General features: G+C 57.7%; 1 protein-coding gene across 1 annotated transcript; it reads right to left on the reverse strand.

Moving 5' to 3' along the window:
• Positions 1–3,164: 3,164 nt before the first annotated feature.
• Positions 3,165–8,706, reverse strand: CPSF4L (cleavage and polyadenylation specific factor 4 like; the record flags this gene model as incomplete). The annotated part of the gene is made up of 5 exons (XM_084238241.1): positions 3,165–3,262; positions 4,046–4,141; positions 6,494–6,646; positions 8,072–8,122; positions 8,604–8,706. 5 exons carry the CDS (start codon positions 8,704–8,706, stop codon positions 3,165–3,167), a joined length of 501 nt encoding a protein of 166 aa, XP_084094367.1.
• Between the last annotated feature and the right edge of the window lie 8,204 nt (positions 8,707–16,910).

Raw genomic sequence — 16,910 nt, forward strand, 5'->3', positions numbered from 1 at the left:
CAGATCCTAAACTTGGACTTGGCCAGAGAGACCCCACTACAACCCACTGACATCCAGCTGCGGGGGTGCTCACGAGGCCAGTGCTGTGCAGGGCTCTCCTTAGGAGGTGCTCTCACCTCATCCTTATGACCCCCTGTGGGGCTTACTGTTCTCACGCCCGTTTTCCTGGGTGAGGACCCAGACTTGGGGTGGCATTTGCCTACACAGCTATGCTCTATGACACCATGGGCCAGAAGGGAGCTAGCCTCAGACCCCCCCAAATCTCTGTTCTTCCCCATTTCTCCAAAAGACTCAGCCTAACCTCCCCCTCCTTCCTCCACGGTCAGGGGCTCTGAGTTGTACAGTAAGTAGCAGAGAGTCTGGCCTGAACCGGTAATACCGTGTCCGCCTTACCTGCCAGGTGAGCCCGCTCCACCTGCCTCCCCACGAGTCCCCACATCAAGTGTGCACAGAGTATATTTGGAAGTTTAAGGAGGCCGTACGGGAAAGCAGCTGGTGTGCTAAAGAAAACCATTTGATTTAATTGCCAGTTGAGAGGCTCAGGACCACCTGCAAGGGAGATGCCACATGCAGCCGGCTATCCTCAGCTGCGCGAGGGTTGAGCATATGTAATGACCACATTTCCTGCATGCTCCAGCTTTGGGGTGTCCATGTGCTCCCCCATGCCCCCCAGCCCCCGCCGTGCTCTGGGCAACTCTTGCCTGCTACAGGCCCTCTGCCTCCAATCCTATATTTTTAGAAGCTCATTCATTGCCAGGATGAAGCGAAATCAAGCTCAGCGCCACGGCTGCTTCTGTACCTCACATCCGTTGGGCTGGTAGCAGGCGCCCTGGGGTGCTGGGAGCAGACTTCCGGAGAAGGGCCACTGGGGGTCATCACCAGGTCTTCCAATTCCCCAGACAGACCAGGGCTCATTTTTTGATAACTCCCACCAGCTGAGTCTTACTGCACTTTCTGGCATAATGGCTCATCTTTCCACACTAAAAGACAAAAGGTTAATGACTTGGTTTTGTTAAAGTCAGATCCCAAGGTACCCAAATCCTAAATTGTCTAGGGAGCCATAGGAGGTAACAACTGGCTTTCTGAGGAGCTGCATGGAGTCTCTTCCTAAATGAACCTCATTTCAGGCCGAGCACGACCTCGAGAGGCAAGAGGTCATCACTCTCTCAGAGAACAGAGAACATCTCTGGATGTTCAAAGGCCAGAAAACCTGCGTGCAAGAAAGGCAGGGTTCTTCTGCTCCCTTAACACTCCTGATACTGTTCTGCTATTGCAGAATAGAGTTGAAATGGGGGACAATTCAGAGGTTTTCTCACATAGGTTTATGAAAATGTGATTTTCTTCCTCATAAACAAGAAGATAGCAAAAAGCACCCAAATGCTACATTCCCTTCCTGCCAAACTCAGCCCCTCTCCCCCGCCAAGCCTTACGGACATTATGTTTAAAAAGCTCAGAATTAGTAGGCAGCAAAATGAGAAATGAAAGATGTCTGACTTACTAGCCTTTTAAAGTAATAGGCGCTCTTGTCTGACAGGTCGTTGAGACTTTGCAGCTGTGACATATGGTCACCAGTACGCGCCACTGTCCCTTAATCCACACCCTTAAACCCCAGTAGGGTTTCCCATCTGTTGCCAAAAAGCAGTCACTTCCTCCACCTCATCACCTGCGCTCCCCTGCACAGCAGTGGCCCACGTCCCTGGCTCTGACTCTTGGCTCTGACTCACGTGGTAGCAGGGAACTTGCTCTGGCCCCCTGAGCCAGGGGCCGGGCGGTGGGCACTCCTGCGGCTTCCTCTGAGGGTGGAGCAATGGGCGCTCTGTCAGGGTCCAGGGTTTGCCAGGATTCCAGGCAGAAGCAGGAGGTGCTGAGCCACATGGCCAGTTGACAGACTGCAAGAAAAAGTGGGGAAAGACAGCCACTGCAGGCCATCCCTCTGTGCAGACCTGGCTGATGGACACCAAGGCCGGGCTCCGGCAGGGCTCTCAGGCAGAAGCCAGGCTCTGAAATGCCTTTATCTAGAGTCTTCATGGCTGAAACCACCCTTCAGAGGCCAGAAATGGGCTTGTGGTTTCCATTTCAGCAGAAATCCCACTCTGAACCAGCAGGGGGCGCCCTCCCAGCACGCCAGCTCCCACCAGGCTGCAGGTCTCCCAGCTCCTGGACAGTGCAGAGCCCCGCAGCAGCCCGGCAGCGCCTGCTGGGGCTTCTGACATCAAGGCCAGTCCACACTTGGCCGCCCAGACCCGGAGGCAGCAGACCTTCTGCGGAGGACTAGTCGATATTTTCCGCCTTGGGGGCTAACGTGGTTCTGTTGTGGCCACTCAGTTCTGTTACAGGGAGGAGCACCTTGTAACTGTTCCAGTGCAGCTCATTATGAGCCCTGGGATATTTCCATGTGTCACACCATCGTCTTTTGGGTTTTTCCCCTAACCTTTTAACTATTCTTAACTCCCCAAATATACAAAGCCAGGCAATGACTTGGATTCAGCCCCGGGCTGCAGAGTGCTGACCCCTGATGGCACCTCTCAAAATGCTTGACCTCGGAAGGAGAGATCCCAGCTAAGTTCTGTGACAAAACCACCTGTGTCATTCAGAGGAAGCAGAGGTGATGGGGGGGGGGGTGGCAATCTGTCCCACCCACAGGCAGTGGGGGACTCCCATCTGCTACCTAGGGCAGGTGACAGACATGAGGGCAGCTGGGAAGTGCAGACCCCAGGAAACTGCAGTGAGAGGGACATGCTGCCCATCCTGCCCACACTCACCTTCGGGCAACTTGAGTTGAATAAAACATTCATCTTGGGACTGAGAAGCAGAGGAAGAGACCATCAGAGCCTGGCTCTCAACCCTCCCCTCTCCCCGCAGCTGCAGACTTCCCGATTCAGAACCCAGAGGGAACAGCCAGAACCCCAACAAGGGCATGAGGGAGATTTGCAGGGCACTGGCGGGCAGGGTGGGGGTTCATTGTTTCTGCCCTTATTTCTAGAACAATTGGTGAAGAGTGGTCTCTCCACCCTGCGCACAGCATAGGTCAGGGGTCAGGGTGGGTGCGTATTGGTGGGTGGCGCAAGGAAATCATGGCGGGCAGATGCTTGCCAGGCCCCACCTGGGGGCCAGTGAAGTTACAGAAAGATCTAGATCTGGGACCCAGAGAGTGGGTGACATACTTACTGTGCAAATTGGCACTCAGGTCCCTGGGGGCAGAAGCCAACTAAGTAGTTCATGCACATCTTCCTGCGGACGTGGCGGTATTTACACAGGGGGCCTGCTGGGCAGAGAGAACGGCCCGATGGAGGTGCTTTAGCGAGAGGGGCAGACACGGGAGGCCGAGCTCACTGGCAGGAGCTGGGGTAGGTGCCCTCTGCTCAGTCCTGGGTCACAAGCGTGTCTTGGAGGACTTAGGTGCATGTGGACTGCCACGCGCTGCTGTTACTTACTCAGGTACCGCTGAGAAAAAGCGAACCCCACATCTTACAGCCCTCCCTGTAACCCCCCAAACCAACACTGCCAGGAATCATTGGGAACACATTACTCAAAGACCCCCAAAAAGGACATGGGTGCTCTGCGCACAGGCACTCTGATGGGGGACCCTGCCTCCTTAGTCGGGAGGTCCTAGAAGGGCAAGTGGAACCATCTGAAGTGACACCAGGACCCCCTCCCCTCTGTGGGTAGGAGGAACAGGGGTCAGTGTCTCCCATGGCCGGACCCTCTGCCCCGACGTCCCTGGGGTCCTGCATCCAATGGGCCCAATAACCCTGTGAGTGGGAGTTTCTCTTCCCATAAGTGAGGGAACCTGCGGCCCAGTAACTTATTCAGGGTCACGCAGCCGGGACATTCTGAAACCACCGAGGCTGGGACCCAAGTCAGCTGCCCCAGGGTGCGGGTCAGTATCAGGGTTTGTCCACCGCCCTGAGCCCAGGGAGACAATGGAGGCCTTCCACTGGGATTTCAACCCTGGGTGAGGCAGGCCCCAGGACCCTGCCTCCCTCTCCCGTGGGTCCCCCCATGGCCCACATCCCCTACTGCTCCCTTCCTGCCAGGGCCTCACCGTCCTTGCAGAAACCTTGGTCATACCAAGGACAGGTCCCGGTCTTGCCAGCTGGGTTCACGTGGAGAAAGGAACATTCCTTGTTGTTGCAACCCCCTGCAAAGCCCAGGCCCTTGGTTGAGACACAGGCACATCTCTACCGTCACCTCTGCCCTCCCCTGGCCAGACCACCCTTGCCCATGGCATCTAAGCCACTGGCCTGCCCTCCAGTTGTGGGCAACTTTTTGCAGGGAGCAAGATGTTTCTAATCCTTCCTGCAAGCTAAGACATTGGCCCATGGTGCTGTTTGCCAAGCAGGGCTCAGCTCTGAGTAAACATCTGGAAAGGCTGGGGCAGGACCAGAGAACCAGCAGGGGGAGCAGAGAGCCAGTCTGCAGCTGAGGACCGGAAACAGATGACGGGAAAGGGGAGGTGACTACGCACTGTGGTGGAAGCCCCCTCTCCACGCCGCAGGCAAACACGGCTTCCAGAACCGCGGGCACAGTTCTGCCCACAGGCGGCATCCGCTGTGGAGCTGACAGATGCAAACAGACACACACAGGGGACACCTAGAGCGCCCCACACCCAGTCTGAGGATTAGACCAAGACCTGTGGCTCCAGGGAAGCGACTGCCCACCTGCCTGGCCCACCCAGGGCTGCAGGGATCCCTCTCAGCTGTGACTCAAAGGCTCTGATGGAATCTAGGGGGTTTTCAGCATCTTGCCCACCTCGCTCCTTAAAAGCCTACAGCTCAGCCCTTCGCAGAGCCACAGGCCTCCCGAGTCCATCCCCTGGTTTTCAAACTGCTCCAGCGAGATCTAGTTTATACCTTGGGCTTCTGCAAAGCAAGATTCCCCCTGAAGAAGGGACCACTGGGTTTATAGCTTCCAGCCTTTCCCAGCATGTTCACTGCACAAAGGCGGACACAGGTGCTCAGAGAAGGGCTGTCATTTCCCCCCACAGTGATGAGGGGGTCGCAGTGATGAGGGGGTCCCTGCTCATGGTCGGCGAGTGGTGCCAGCACCGGGCATGGGAACCAACGTGACCGCCCTGGAGGCCTGGTGAACATTCCAGAGACACAGCGCCCCCTGCTCCTCGCTGTCTTCCTCTCCGGCCAGCAGGTGGCGCTCGCACCTCACCACCAGCCTGCCTTCCGGAACCCCAGGGTAACCTTTGGGATGCAATTTCCTTCCAGTAAGAATTAGAATGACTTTGATAAGATACTAGAGCTGTTCAGTCACTTAGTCGCCAAGCAGAAACGGGTCCCATATTACAGTCAGCACAGTACTCGATCCCCAAAAAAATCAACCGGGGTTTACTGAAGCAATAAACAACAGCATCTGCAGTAAGAGTTTCAGGGGATGGCCCCGGGGAACCCCGCTCCAGCCAAGTCCTTCCAACAGAGGGAACCAGGAATAGCCCTGGCCAGCTCTCAGCTCCCAGGCGGAGGCAGGAAGTAGAATTCCCGCCAGAGAGGGGGTCTGCCTGGCCTCGGGGATGCTCCACCTGCTCCCCACAGACCAAAACACCTCCCCCATGGGCACTAATGAGTAACAGCTGCTGGGGGTCCCTCTCCCCCCCCCCCAGAGCTGACTCCATTAGGGAGTCCAGGCCTCCCTGGGGGCTCCCCACTCCTGCTTGCTCCTTCCAGGTCACCCTTGGCTGAACAACGCTGGACACAGTTGTCCTCTGGCTGCCCCAGCTCTGGGCCATGCTGGCTACAGCTCCCAACTCACAGCAAGGAGGTGAGAAATGAAGGGTTTACTGGCTGTCCTTGGAGGAGGACGGGAGTGGCTGCAGCTCCCCTGGGGAGCCCCTCAAATGACAAAGGAAGTGAGGCCAGAGTCAGGCCAGACCCCAGGTCCAGCCCTGACTACGCAGGCCACTTAGGGGCAGGCCACTTAGGGGCCGGCCTTCAAGCCCAAGAGGGCTGTGCTCACCACCAGCTGTTTCCAAGAGGGGATAGTCCCCCTCCCCATCCAGGCGGCCAGGCAGGGTCTCCTAGGAACTAGCAGTGAGCACAACGAGACAGTAAAGAGTGGGCAGTGGGCATGTAAAAAAGGGCAGGTGCCATGTGGGTGCCCTAAGCACCAAGAAAGCAGCTCCCAGGTGCCTGCTATTTGGGAAACGCTGAGCTGGACCCTGCTGGGGACCGAGAGGTGACGAGGTGACTGGTCCAGTCTCCTTGGTCCAGTTTCCTCTGCCGGTCTGGTCACCCTGGGAGTGACTAGCCCGGTGGGTCGCAGAGGAAACAATTCAGCCTTTGATTCCAGCCCCACCCCTTCCTTCCCTTGGGGGTTACCAGTTCATTGGGGAGCACAGAGCCCTGGTCCCTTTTCCTAGGGGTGTGGAGAGGCAGGCGGTGGAGGCTTAGGCTGGTCTGTCCCCCGGGACATGAAACCCTTGCCCCTCTCTGCCCCCACCCCACCACTACCCCCCCGGAGCCTGGTGGGCCAGGACGAGCCTCACCGAACTTGGAGTAGAAGTAGCAGGTGGGCATCCTGGCCGTGTCGTACTGGTGCAGGAACTTGCACTGGTCGCCCTTCTTACACAGTCCCCGCAGCCAGTGCTTGCACACCACCTGCTTCCCGGCCTGGTCGTGCCGGAAGGGGCACAGCTTCCCTGGGGACGGCAGGCTCCCGGTGGTGGGAGAGGGCCCTGGAAGGACCCAGACCCCAGCTGCCTCACCCCACCCCTTCCCTGGGCCCTGTCATTGCGGCCCCACAGTTGCCCAAGCTTCCCTCCCAGCCCGGCCCTCCCTGCGTTGTCTCAGATCCCAGGCGGCCCCAGGGGTCAGCTCCCACAGTCACTTACACCCCCTTTCCTGCAGGGTTAGAGTGGGGGTCCCTCCGGAGCCCTGTGTCCAGCCTTACCCCCATCTGGTCCCCTGCAGGGCCAGCACACGTGAGGGCCAGTAAACAACAAATGTCCTGATTCTGGAGCTGACTCTGGCGGCCTAAGGACCAGCTTGGGAGGGGATGGAGATGCGGCGTGGAAACGCAGCTCTTGACCATTTTCTTGAAACTGGCGCTGGCTTCCTTGAGAAGGAGGCCCAGGTCCCAGGGTCCAGGCTGCTGGATCTGAGGGGGGATTCTAGGGGTTCCTTGTGAGCCGCCCTACCCACTACTCCTGGCCTGTGCCTTGGACTGACCTTCCCAAGGGCAGTTTAGTTGCATTGGAACTGGGTGTCACTGTGAGTCGCTGCCCTGGGGGTGGGGTGAGGACGCAGGGCCCAGATGCTCCACTTCTTCCAGGCTTCACTAAGCCTCAAGGATCCAGGAGCTCCCTCTTCCTCGCCCCAGGGCTGGGGTGGGCCCAAAGGGGTACCCTCTACAGAACCCTCCTGGCTCCCCAGCTTCCTAAGAACAAACCTGCTTGGACCCCTAGAGGTCCCAAATCCGCCCATACTAGCAGCCTCTGAAGCTGGATCTGGAGGGGCTGGGAACCCCCAGAGTAGAGGCAAGACTTTGGGGGCAATTTTGTGTTTCTAAGAGGAGCCTGTGTGTGGTTCATGAGCTAGAAGCTGAGAACCCTGTCTTTGAGTTACGCCCCCCCAGAAAGGGTGCTTTGGGGAGAGGGGCTTGGAAGATGAGGGCGCTGCTGGATAGAGTTGGGGTGGGAGAGAAGCAGGGGCTGCTTGTGGGTAGCATTTCAGAGACTGACCAGAACCCTAGCTGGGGCAGAAGGGACAACTGCTCCGTGTTGATCCAGAGGATAGGACTGGCAGGAAATGGGGAAAATAATGAGGTCAAAGACCTCTGGAGGACACACAGGTCAATACCCACAACTGCCTGTCCCCCACTCCCAGCACAGCAGTGAGAGGGGAATGCCCCTTCCAGGCAGCCCTGGCTCCCCTCATCAGTGCCTCGGGGGCCGGGGAAGCGGGAGGCTGGGGGCAGGCTTCTCGATGGGGTACTCACATCCTTTGCCTATTTGCAAGGCTAAAATATGCCCCATCCCAGCTTCTCCTCCCCCACAGCATGCCAAGGCCACCCTATTCATTCCAGTCGTGGCCTCCACACCCCCAGCACCCCCATGCTCCCTTACCTTTCCCACAGAGCCCTTTAGTGAAGAAGTTGCACATCGCTGAGCCCGACTCTGGAAGGGGAGGGAGAGAACTGAGGGCAGGGCTGTCCAGAGGCTGCGGCCAGCCAGGGCCCTCACCCCACCTGCAAGTCCGCCCTGAACCTCTCCTGGGCTTAAGCTGGGGACACTCCCCCAAGTCCTAGCCTGTGGGTGCTACCTCCAAACTCAATGCCTAGGCCCCCAACTTTGAAAGTGAAGTGACAGAGGGGCCCAAAGCCCCCTGGGAGCTCAGGAGGCCAATGTGGTCCCCACTTCTGTCTGTTCACCTTCTGTGTCTCTGCCCAGAAGCCAGGCCCTTTTCCCTGGAGTCCCAAGAGGATGTGAGCGGGGCAGCCTGAGCCCCTGAGAAGAGTGAGCATAGCTGGGAATCCCAGGCCAGGTGGGCCCAGGCTTGCGCCCTTACCAGCAAGGCTGGAAGCGGGGCTGCCCGCCTAGGAGCTGAACAGAGGCCTGCAGAGCAGCCTGCCGTGGGGCACACCCTGTGGGCACTCACTGTCCATGCACTGGAAAGGCAGGAGGCCCACGCCCTTCTGCGACTCCACATCCTTCTCGAAGGTGAAGGAGAAACGCTCCAGGCCCGCTATGACCTCTTGCATCTCCCATTTCCGGCCGGGTTGCTGAGGCTGCGCAGGCCCCACCAGGTGGACCCTATATAGCTCATCACCTCCCAGGGGCCAGGCACTGATGTGGCCCCCTTCACCCCTGGGGAGGCCTGCGGCCAGGTGAAGGCCCTGCTGCTGGTTGAGCCCACCTATGCAGGAGGGGCCCCTCCTACCTGGTGCAGGTGCTGGTGCCCCAGGGCCCCACACCCCCATGCTGTGTACACACATCCCTCTCCCAGGCTCGCTGCCCAGGGGGGATTAGCAAAGGCTAAGTCGGAGCGTTCCCAAACACACAGGCAAAGGCGTTTGCACCGAGTTACCACACTGTGCTCGTGCTTTCACCGTGAGGACACGGCCACAGGTGAGCTGTGGGAGAGAGAGTTGCACAAACCCGCCTGGCCTGGATCCCAAGCCATGGGGGGCTGGGGAAGGGCGGAGGGCAGGGGTGTGAGGGAGGGCAGCCCCCTGCCTCCCTCCTTCCTCGCCCATCAGGTCCCAGTCCCACCCTCTGGGACTCCTGACACCCCCTTTCAGGCTGGAGTGACAGGCCCTGAGTGAGCTCTTCAGGGAGGGAGGGTTGAGGAATGAGAAGCAGGGGGATCGGAAATAGCACATGAATAGCTCTTTGTTTACCCCAGCACAGTCCCCAGCCCAGCTGGGGGCGGAACCAGCAGGCCGGGCCTCCCAGCCCAGCTTCCACAGGCCACCCCAGCGCCTCCCCACCCCTGAGAACGCGCTTTGTACACGAAATCACTATGCAAATGTTGTTTTATTATTTTTACACCCCCTGGCCCCAGGCGCTGGGGACATCTGAACAAGCTTTCAAAGGCGCATTTTAGGGCTCTGAGGCCAGCGGCCTCTCCTCCCCTGCCCTGGACCCAAACTGGCCTTCGCTCTCACCAGAGCCAGGCTTTCAGAGGCCTTGGGGCAGATGCCCACAGAGCCAAGCGCCCCCCTTCCGGATGGCAGGAGAGAGGCAGCACCCTGCAGCGCCCAGTGGGCCCGCGAAGACCAGCCTGCCGACCCTGCTCCCCGGGCTCTCCCCGCCTCTCCAGCCTTGATTTGTTGCTCTTTTGAACTGTGAATCCGAGAAGAACACAGCTGGAGAGATAGACACCTGGGGCCCAGGTGGGGCAGGCGGGGAGGGAGGCATGGGGGGAAGTTTGGGCCACCCTCCAACTACAAGCTTTCCCAGACAGCTGGGGGCGGAGGAGTCCCTGGCCCCGCCCTTGCTTCTCCTGGCCTGGGGTGCTTGTTGACAAGCAGGAGAGGCTCATGCCCACCTGGCAGGGCAGCAGGCACGTCACCCAGCGAGGCCAAGGGATGCCAAGCCAGGTGTCCTAGTTTCCTTCACAGACAAACTCGGAGCACCTCTGTCCTTGGGCAGGGCACCCCACATCACGGACTGCACCCCTGGCCTCCCAACAGCACAATTACACAAGGGGGTGGGGGCTCTCAGAAGAGACAGTGGTGTTGAGGGGAGCAGAATGTTCCAGAAGAGTCAGAAGCACCAAGCACAGGGGCATGAGGCAACATGCCGAGGAGCAGGGGGCATGGTGGAGGTTTTGGTTTGGCAGGAGGAGGCATCGGGAAGAGGAGTGGTGGGCGACAAGATGGAGAAGCACCCAGACCTGTAGGGCCTTTAAGGCCGGGGGGGTCCCATGATGGGGGCTGAGGCTGCCTGGGGAGGGGATGGCAAAGGACAGAGCCCTGGAGGTAGGCAGGAGGTAACCCCTGGACGCTCTGCTGGCCCAGAAGGTTCACAGGTGAGAGCTGGGCAGGAGGGAAACACCCATGGGATGCCTCCCTCTCCCCCCAACTTCTTCCCTCCTCTTCGGGTCAAGGCCACCTCTGCTGCCTGGCCGCAGGAGGTGTTAGGAATGGGGCACCCATGGGTGGCCCCTCTTCTCCCAGCTCTTGCCTTGAATTCAGCCTGAGTGACAGCCTGTGGCATTCTTGGTTTCCGCTTCTCCAAAACACCCTTTTGTGGCTTGAAGTGGCTCACCACAAAACCGCCCCAGGGCAGGACTCCCCGCCCCCCAAAGGTAAAGGTGGCTCCCTGAAGGTGGGTCTGTGCAGATGTGCATTAACGACCTAGGATGGGATCCTTCTGGAATCAGGGTGAGTTCTAGACTCACAAGTGTCCTTACAAGAAGAAGGAGGGGAGAGTCCGGACCTGCAGATGCAGAGGAGGAAGAAGGGCTGGAGCAGGCTGGGGCCATGCAACGACCCTCAGTGTCCAGGAGTGGGTAGCCAGGAGAGGCCTGGGGCAGAGTCTCCTGGAGGAGACCTTCCCGCTGTGCTAAGCCAGCACATCAGGGCTGCTTGTCACTGCAGCCCTGGGGGACAGACTTATCTTCCCACTTGGAAATGGAGTCTGGGGGTACACACTCCTTTGACAGATGAGCAGAGAGAGACTGAGAAGCAGGTTGACTACCAAGGCCTGCCTGGTGTTAGGCTTGGGGTCAAGTCCACGTCTCCAGGCCCTTCCCTCTCTCCTTGCCTCACTCAGACTGGGGAGCTGCCCCCCAAGTTTATATTTCACCTCATGGCTCCCAAAGCAGCTGCACCCTATCGTCTGGGTGGCCTGGAGAAGCGACTAGGGCGGGAGCTCTGAGGTCCACCCCTCCTGGGCTTCCGATTCGCCCTCCCGGCTCTTCCCCAGCACTTGAGTTTTGTTTATTAATTCAGAGCCAAGTGGACACACACATCGCTGCTCAAACAGTGGTGTTAATTTTTAATCACCATCATTATGAGGCTCTCATTGAACTCCGGCTGCAGATTTCCTGAATCATCAGCACCCTGCTCCTTTCCCTTTTCCCCAGCTCTGCTCTGAAAAGCAGGGTTCGGGGAGTCCTGGAATTCTTGGGCTGTGGGAGCTGCCAGGGGTCGTCGCCAGGCCTTCGGTCAATCATACTCTGTGCTTTTCTGGGTGCATGGCTACACCTCCTTGCCATCTGCGCATCTGCCTTACGCCCCACTCGGGCACCCCGAGTTCCTGCAAAGGCAGCCAACTGGCATGTAGCAGGGCAGGCTCCAATCCTGGTTCTGCCAGACCCCAGCCTGAAGTCCTGGCCTGGTCATGCCATCACCTCTCTGAGCCCCAGATTCTGCATGAGAAAAATGGGACCCACAGCAGGACATCATGGGGGGCTGAGGCAGTTTTATCCATCATCCTTCCGGGAAGCGGTGGGTGGCGGGTGCTGAGGGGCCCGTGTCCTGCAAGTTCATCCCTTCCAGGGGCCCCTGATAGGAGGCGCTGTGGGGGCAGGGGCTGCTTTGAGCCCTGCCTTTGTCCGGCCTGGCGGCTGGACAGCCATGGTGTTTGTCGGCAGGGGTGAGGGTCAGAGGGAGCCCTGTGACCACAGCTGCTGCCGCTCAGCCTGGGACAAAGGGCCAGTGTGTCCTGCCCTCTTTGTGCTACAGATGCCCCTTGAGGGGTTCAGCTGTTGGCCGCACCGTAGCACTTGAGGGGCAGGGAGGGCAGCTCCAGCAGCCAAGACCAGGAGCTCGGGCACGGAGGGCCCCTGGTTTTAGAAACTGACCTGGGGAAAGGCGTCTTCCTCCCCAGGGATAGGGGCTTGGGCGCCATAACCTTGACAACCACTCACATACTTTTGTCCTCCAGGACCGTTTTACAGATAAAGAGACCAAGGCCCAGCGGGATGGGGCCGCCTGAGCCTGAGCAGCAACGTCAGGATGGAGACATGGCGTCCCGCCTCCTCTGCCAGCCCCAGGGCCAAGCTGGTCGAGGTTCATGCTTCATGCTGTGGCCCCTCTAATTCACACAGAATCTTGGAGCCCCCCCAGACCACTCACTCAGTCTGCTGACCCGGAGCCCAACTCCCCCACCCACTCAGCTGCGTGCGCGAGCGGCCCTGGCACCCACGGCTGTAACATGGGGACCCCCAGCCCCAATGCGTGGGCCAATGTGTGGTATTTTTGGTGGGAGAGTCAAGGGGACAGGGTGCACTGGGCTCAGGGAGTCAGCCCTGGCCCGGGGATACCCCAATGGCTTTTCTCCTCTGCTGTTGTTGCCACTAGTGTCCTGGTGTTCAAGCACCCCCTCTCCTCTACGACCATGCCCAGAGGCCCTCCTGGCTGAGCCTCCTGACCACAGACCCTCCACACCACTCCCCCCACAGCCCCTGTGCCCAGTGGGAAGGGAGGCCTGTCCTCTGTCGCCCAGGGGACCCCACTGCCAGCAAAATGAGTCGGAAGACGTGGTCCAGAGCGCACGCTAGCTGCTCCTGCATCTCCACCACCCTCCTGCTTCCCTCCTCTGGCTTCTGCCCCACCTAGCCTGGGGGCTATTCATTCCCTCATTCACTCACTCACTCACTCACTCATCTACTCAACATTTTTCCTAACTTCTCCTTGCACGGAAGGATACAGAAAGAAGCAAACACAGCCTAGAGGGGGTGCCAGACCAAACAACGGTGGGTCAAAGATGCACAAGTCCTGGGCCTCCCTGGTGGCACAGGGATTAAGTCTCAGCACTGTGAAGCTACCGGCAGCCACTGCAGCAGGAGTTCAATCCCCAGCCAGGGAGCTACCCACATGGCACAGCAAACCTCTCCTGTGTCCCAGCTGCTCCCCTCCGCAGTGTATGTCAGTAGATCCTCCTTTTCTGCTCCCCACTCTGTCTCTGGTGAGTCCTCACCCCCCACACACACCTCTGGCCTGTACCCCAGCTCTTGTATGCATAAATAATTTTTTTTTAAAAAAAGGTGACCACGTCCTAATTCTTGAGATTGGTGAAAAGCTGCCTTTCACGGCAAATCACATCACACAGATGTGAAATTAAGGAGCTGGGCAGGGGCGGGGAGATGTATCCTGGGTTACCCAGAGGAGTCCAGTGTCATCACAGGGACCTCACAGAGGCAGCCAGGAAGGTCAGAGGGAAGGAGGAAAGAAGAGAGAGTGAGTGATGGGGAGTGATTCGAAGATGCTGTCCACTGGCCCTGCAGAGGGAGTGTGGGTCGCTGGCCAAGGAGGGCAGGCAGCCTCCAGAAACTGGGGGTGGAGGGCGAGGAAGCAAATTCTTCCTGAATCCTCCAGAAGGAGCGCAGACCTGCCAGCTCAGGGAAAGCCATTTTAGCCTTCTGACTTCCAGAACTGTGAGCTAACAAGTGTGTCTTTTTAAGCTACTCCATCTGCAGAAATGTGGCACAGCAACAGTCAGGAAACTGTTAGGGGGAGAGGATGTCCTGAGCTAATTCCATGCAGGCTTTGTGGACGCCACCCCCACTCCAGACCAAAGCCGTCAAGACATTGGGAAAGACAATTTCCATCACCGCCAAAGGGAAGGTGGCTGGGACCTGAGGGTGGAGTGAAGCAGCCAGGTTGGTATAAAAACCAGACACGTGGGCCTTGGGGTCTCTCTCCTCTTGGCTTCACGGCTCGTGGCTTGCGGCCAGCTCTCAGAGTGCCACTGGGATTCCAGGGCAGCAGAAAGGGTAGGACGCATTTAAGACTTTATTTCCCTCTTTTCTCCCTGAGCTGTGCATTTCCTCATTTCCCCTTCCCTTGTAAATAAACCTTTATTAACCTTGTGTGCGCCTGCAGTGAAGTATTCATAAGTCCTTTTTAAGCGCGTGGGCTGAGGACCCACAGTCAGGCACCCCGTTATATATCGGGGCTGCCCTGTAACAAAATGAAGACGGGATATCACCAAGGAACCGCAGTGTGGAAACAGAGGGCATCGGCTGAGCCACAGGGAGGCCACTTAGGTCTTGCTAGGGCACAAGGAAAGTCTCCGGGAGGATGGGAGCAAAGCTGTCGGCAGGTAGGGTGGTTTCAAGGTGCAGGGGCGATGTTTCCAGCACTAGCTTCAGTGCATTCAGGAAACTACCCTGGCCCTGCCAGGCCGCATCTGGCAAGTCAGCTGTGAAGACAGGTTAGGGGCTCGAAGCCCAGCTTGGGAAAGTCTTGAACCTCAGGCCTGGGGAATCACGGACAGGAGCCAGCCTTGCAGAGTCCATCTGAGTTTTAGAAAGAAACTCTGGAGCAGGTGCCAGAACCGAGAAGGGGCTGGAGAGCATCCCAGGAAAGGGTACTCTTCCTGCAGCCCTAATACATCCTGTGCTTTGTAGAATGGAAAAATAGGACAAATAAACCACAATTACTTGCTATGTTCTCCTGTCTGTTCCCATACTCCAGTGGATGGTCTCACTTGCCTCCTGGAGTGCATGAACCCCTCCCCCTCACTTAGGGGACAGGGAAGATAATTCCCGCAGAACTCAGAGCCCCTGCTATCTGCCCCCGGCCCCAGACACCATCACGGATTGACTCTCCCAGCCCCTCCTGCTGTGCCCAATTTGATGGATCGCAGGCCAAGGTCACAAGTTTGATCTGCCTTTGGGTCAATTGAATCTGGAAGGAAAAGTCCATTTTCACCACCACACACTGCCCTCCAGTCTGTTGTCTGTCAATGACTCTTGGTCACATGGCAGACAGACGGAGTCCAGATGGAAACCCCCCCGGCCCCGGCTCTCACAGGGAATCCTTTGTGCCCACTTTGTGTGCAAGACCTGTGGGTGTGAGCAGTGAGAGCAAGCAAGGGGAGGGCAGCCCCTCCCTGCTCCCAGCTGGATAATGCACCCTGGGTGTGGCTGGGGTGGAGGGAAACTCAGCTGGGCACGGGGGCAGAAGCCCACCCATCCTGATCGTCCTCCCCGCTGGGTGCTCATGGAGCCCATAGCACTGCCCTTGGTCTCACTTGACCTTGAACTCCATCCCTGGGCCACGACATCCATGTAGATGAACAGCTGCAGACACGTAAGCCATTCCCCACTGTCTTGTCTGCTCAGGCCACTATAATAAATTACCAGGCCAGGGCCCTTGAACAGCAGACATTTCTCGCGGCTGTGGAGGTTGGAGTTCAAGGTCAAGGTGCAGCCCACGGGTATCTGGCAAGGGCTCTCCTCCTTGCTTGTCCTCAAGTGGCAGAAAGAGGGATAAGGACACTGATCTCATCATGGGGACCCCGTTCTCATGACCTCACCTTATCTGAGCAGCTCCCCAAGACCCTCCCCAACTACTGTTACATTAGGACTTCCACACATGAGGGGGGCATGGAGGTTACACAAACATTCTTCTCCCTCTTTCTACCTGAAATGACTTCCATGTGTCTCAGACCAGTTGGGGCCACCTTCAGTCTCCCCCTCTCGGGAAGGCCACCGATACCCGGAGGCGTCAGCCACAGTGGGGTGTAACCTGGACGTCTCCTGGCTGCATCCTCTTTGGCAGGGAGACGTCTGTCACCTCATCCTAAGTGAGACCCTCTTGTTCTCTGTCCTCGCACCACCGGGCCCATGAAAATGTTTTTAAACATTTTTTTATTTTCATTTTAAAGATTTATTATTTATGCATACAAGAGCTGGGGTACAGGCCAGAAGCATAGGGGTTGAGAGGATTCACCAGAGACAGAGTGGGGAACAGAACAGGCAGATTGACTGAAGTACACTGCTGAGGGGAGCAGCGGGCGAGTCAGGAGAGGTCTGCTGCGCCATGTGGGCTTCTCCCTGGCCAGCAGGGGATTGAACTCATGCTGCAGAGGCTGTGGACAGCTACATAGGTTGTGTCTTAACCCCTTGTGCCACCAGGGAGGCCCTAAACATTTTAAAACCAAAAGAAAATGTATAAACATTTCGGTCCAAGGTTTCTTGTTGTAGCATTAACACATTCCTCTTTATGCTAACATAGTCGTAAATACAATTTTAATGATAATTATGGAGGAAGGGGTCTATGAAAGTCGGCAGCACCCTGTCCATCTTATCTACAGCCTTGTGTACTCTTAGGCCCTCCAGTGCCTCTCCGAGTGCTTAGCACATAGTAGGTGCTCAATAAATATCTAATGACTCAATGGATCTGTGCCTCCGATTTCTGTATCAGAGACTACATCATGGGGCCCTGGCGGCTGGTTTGGCTGGTGGGGGAGGAACTTTGGCTGCCAGAAATGATACCAAAGCAGCATCCTCTTCCAAGTCAGCCGGGAGATGACACACCCTCTCGCTGCCCTAGATCCCCATGCAGTTCTGCTTCTGACTCCAGGATGAGAAACTAGAAAGCTGCCTCTGTGTTGCTACTTACCCTCTGGTAACAGGTCACTGGCTAAAAGAAGTGCCAGTTCTCTCCACGAAGTTGGTCATTTAAGATGTAAGTATAGTATCTCCCCTTATGGGACGTCCTCAGAC

The sequence above is a fragment of the Talpa europaea genome (genome assembly GCF_964194135.1).
Source record: "Talpa europaea genome assembly, chromosome: 7".
Classification (NCBI taxonomy): Eukaryota; Metazoa; Chordata; class Mammalia; order Eulipotyphla; family Talpidae; genus Talpa; species Talpa europaea.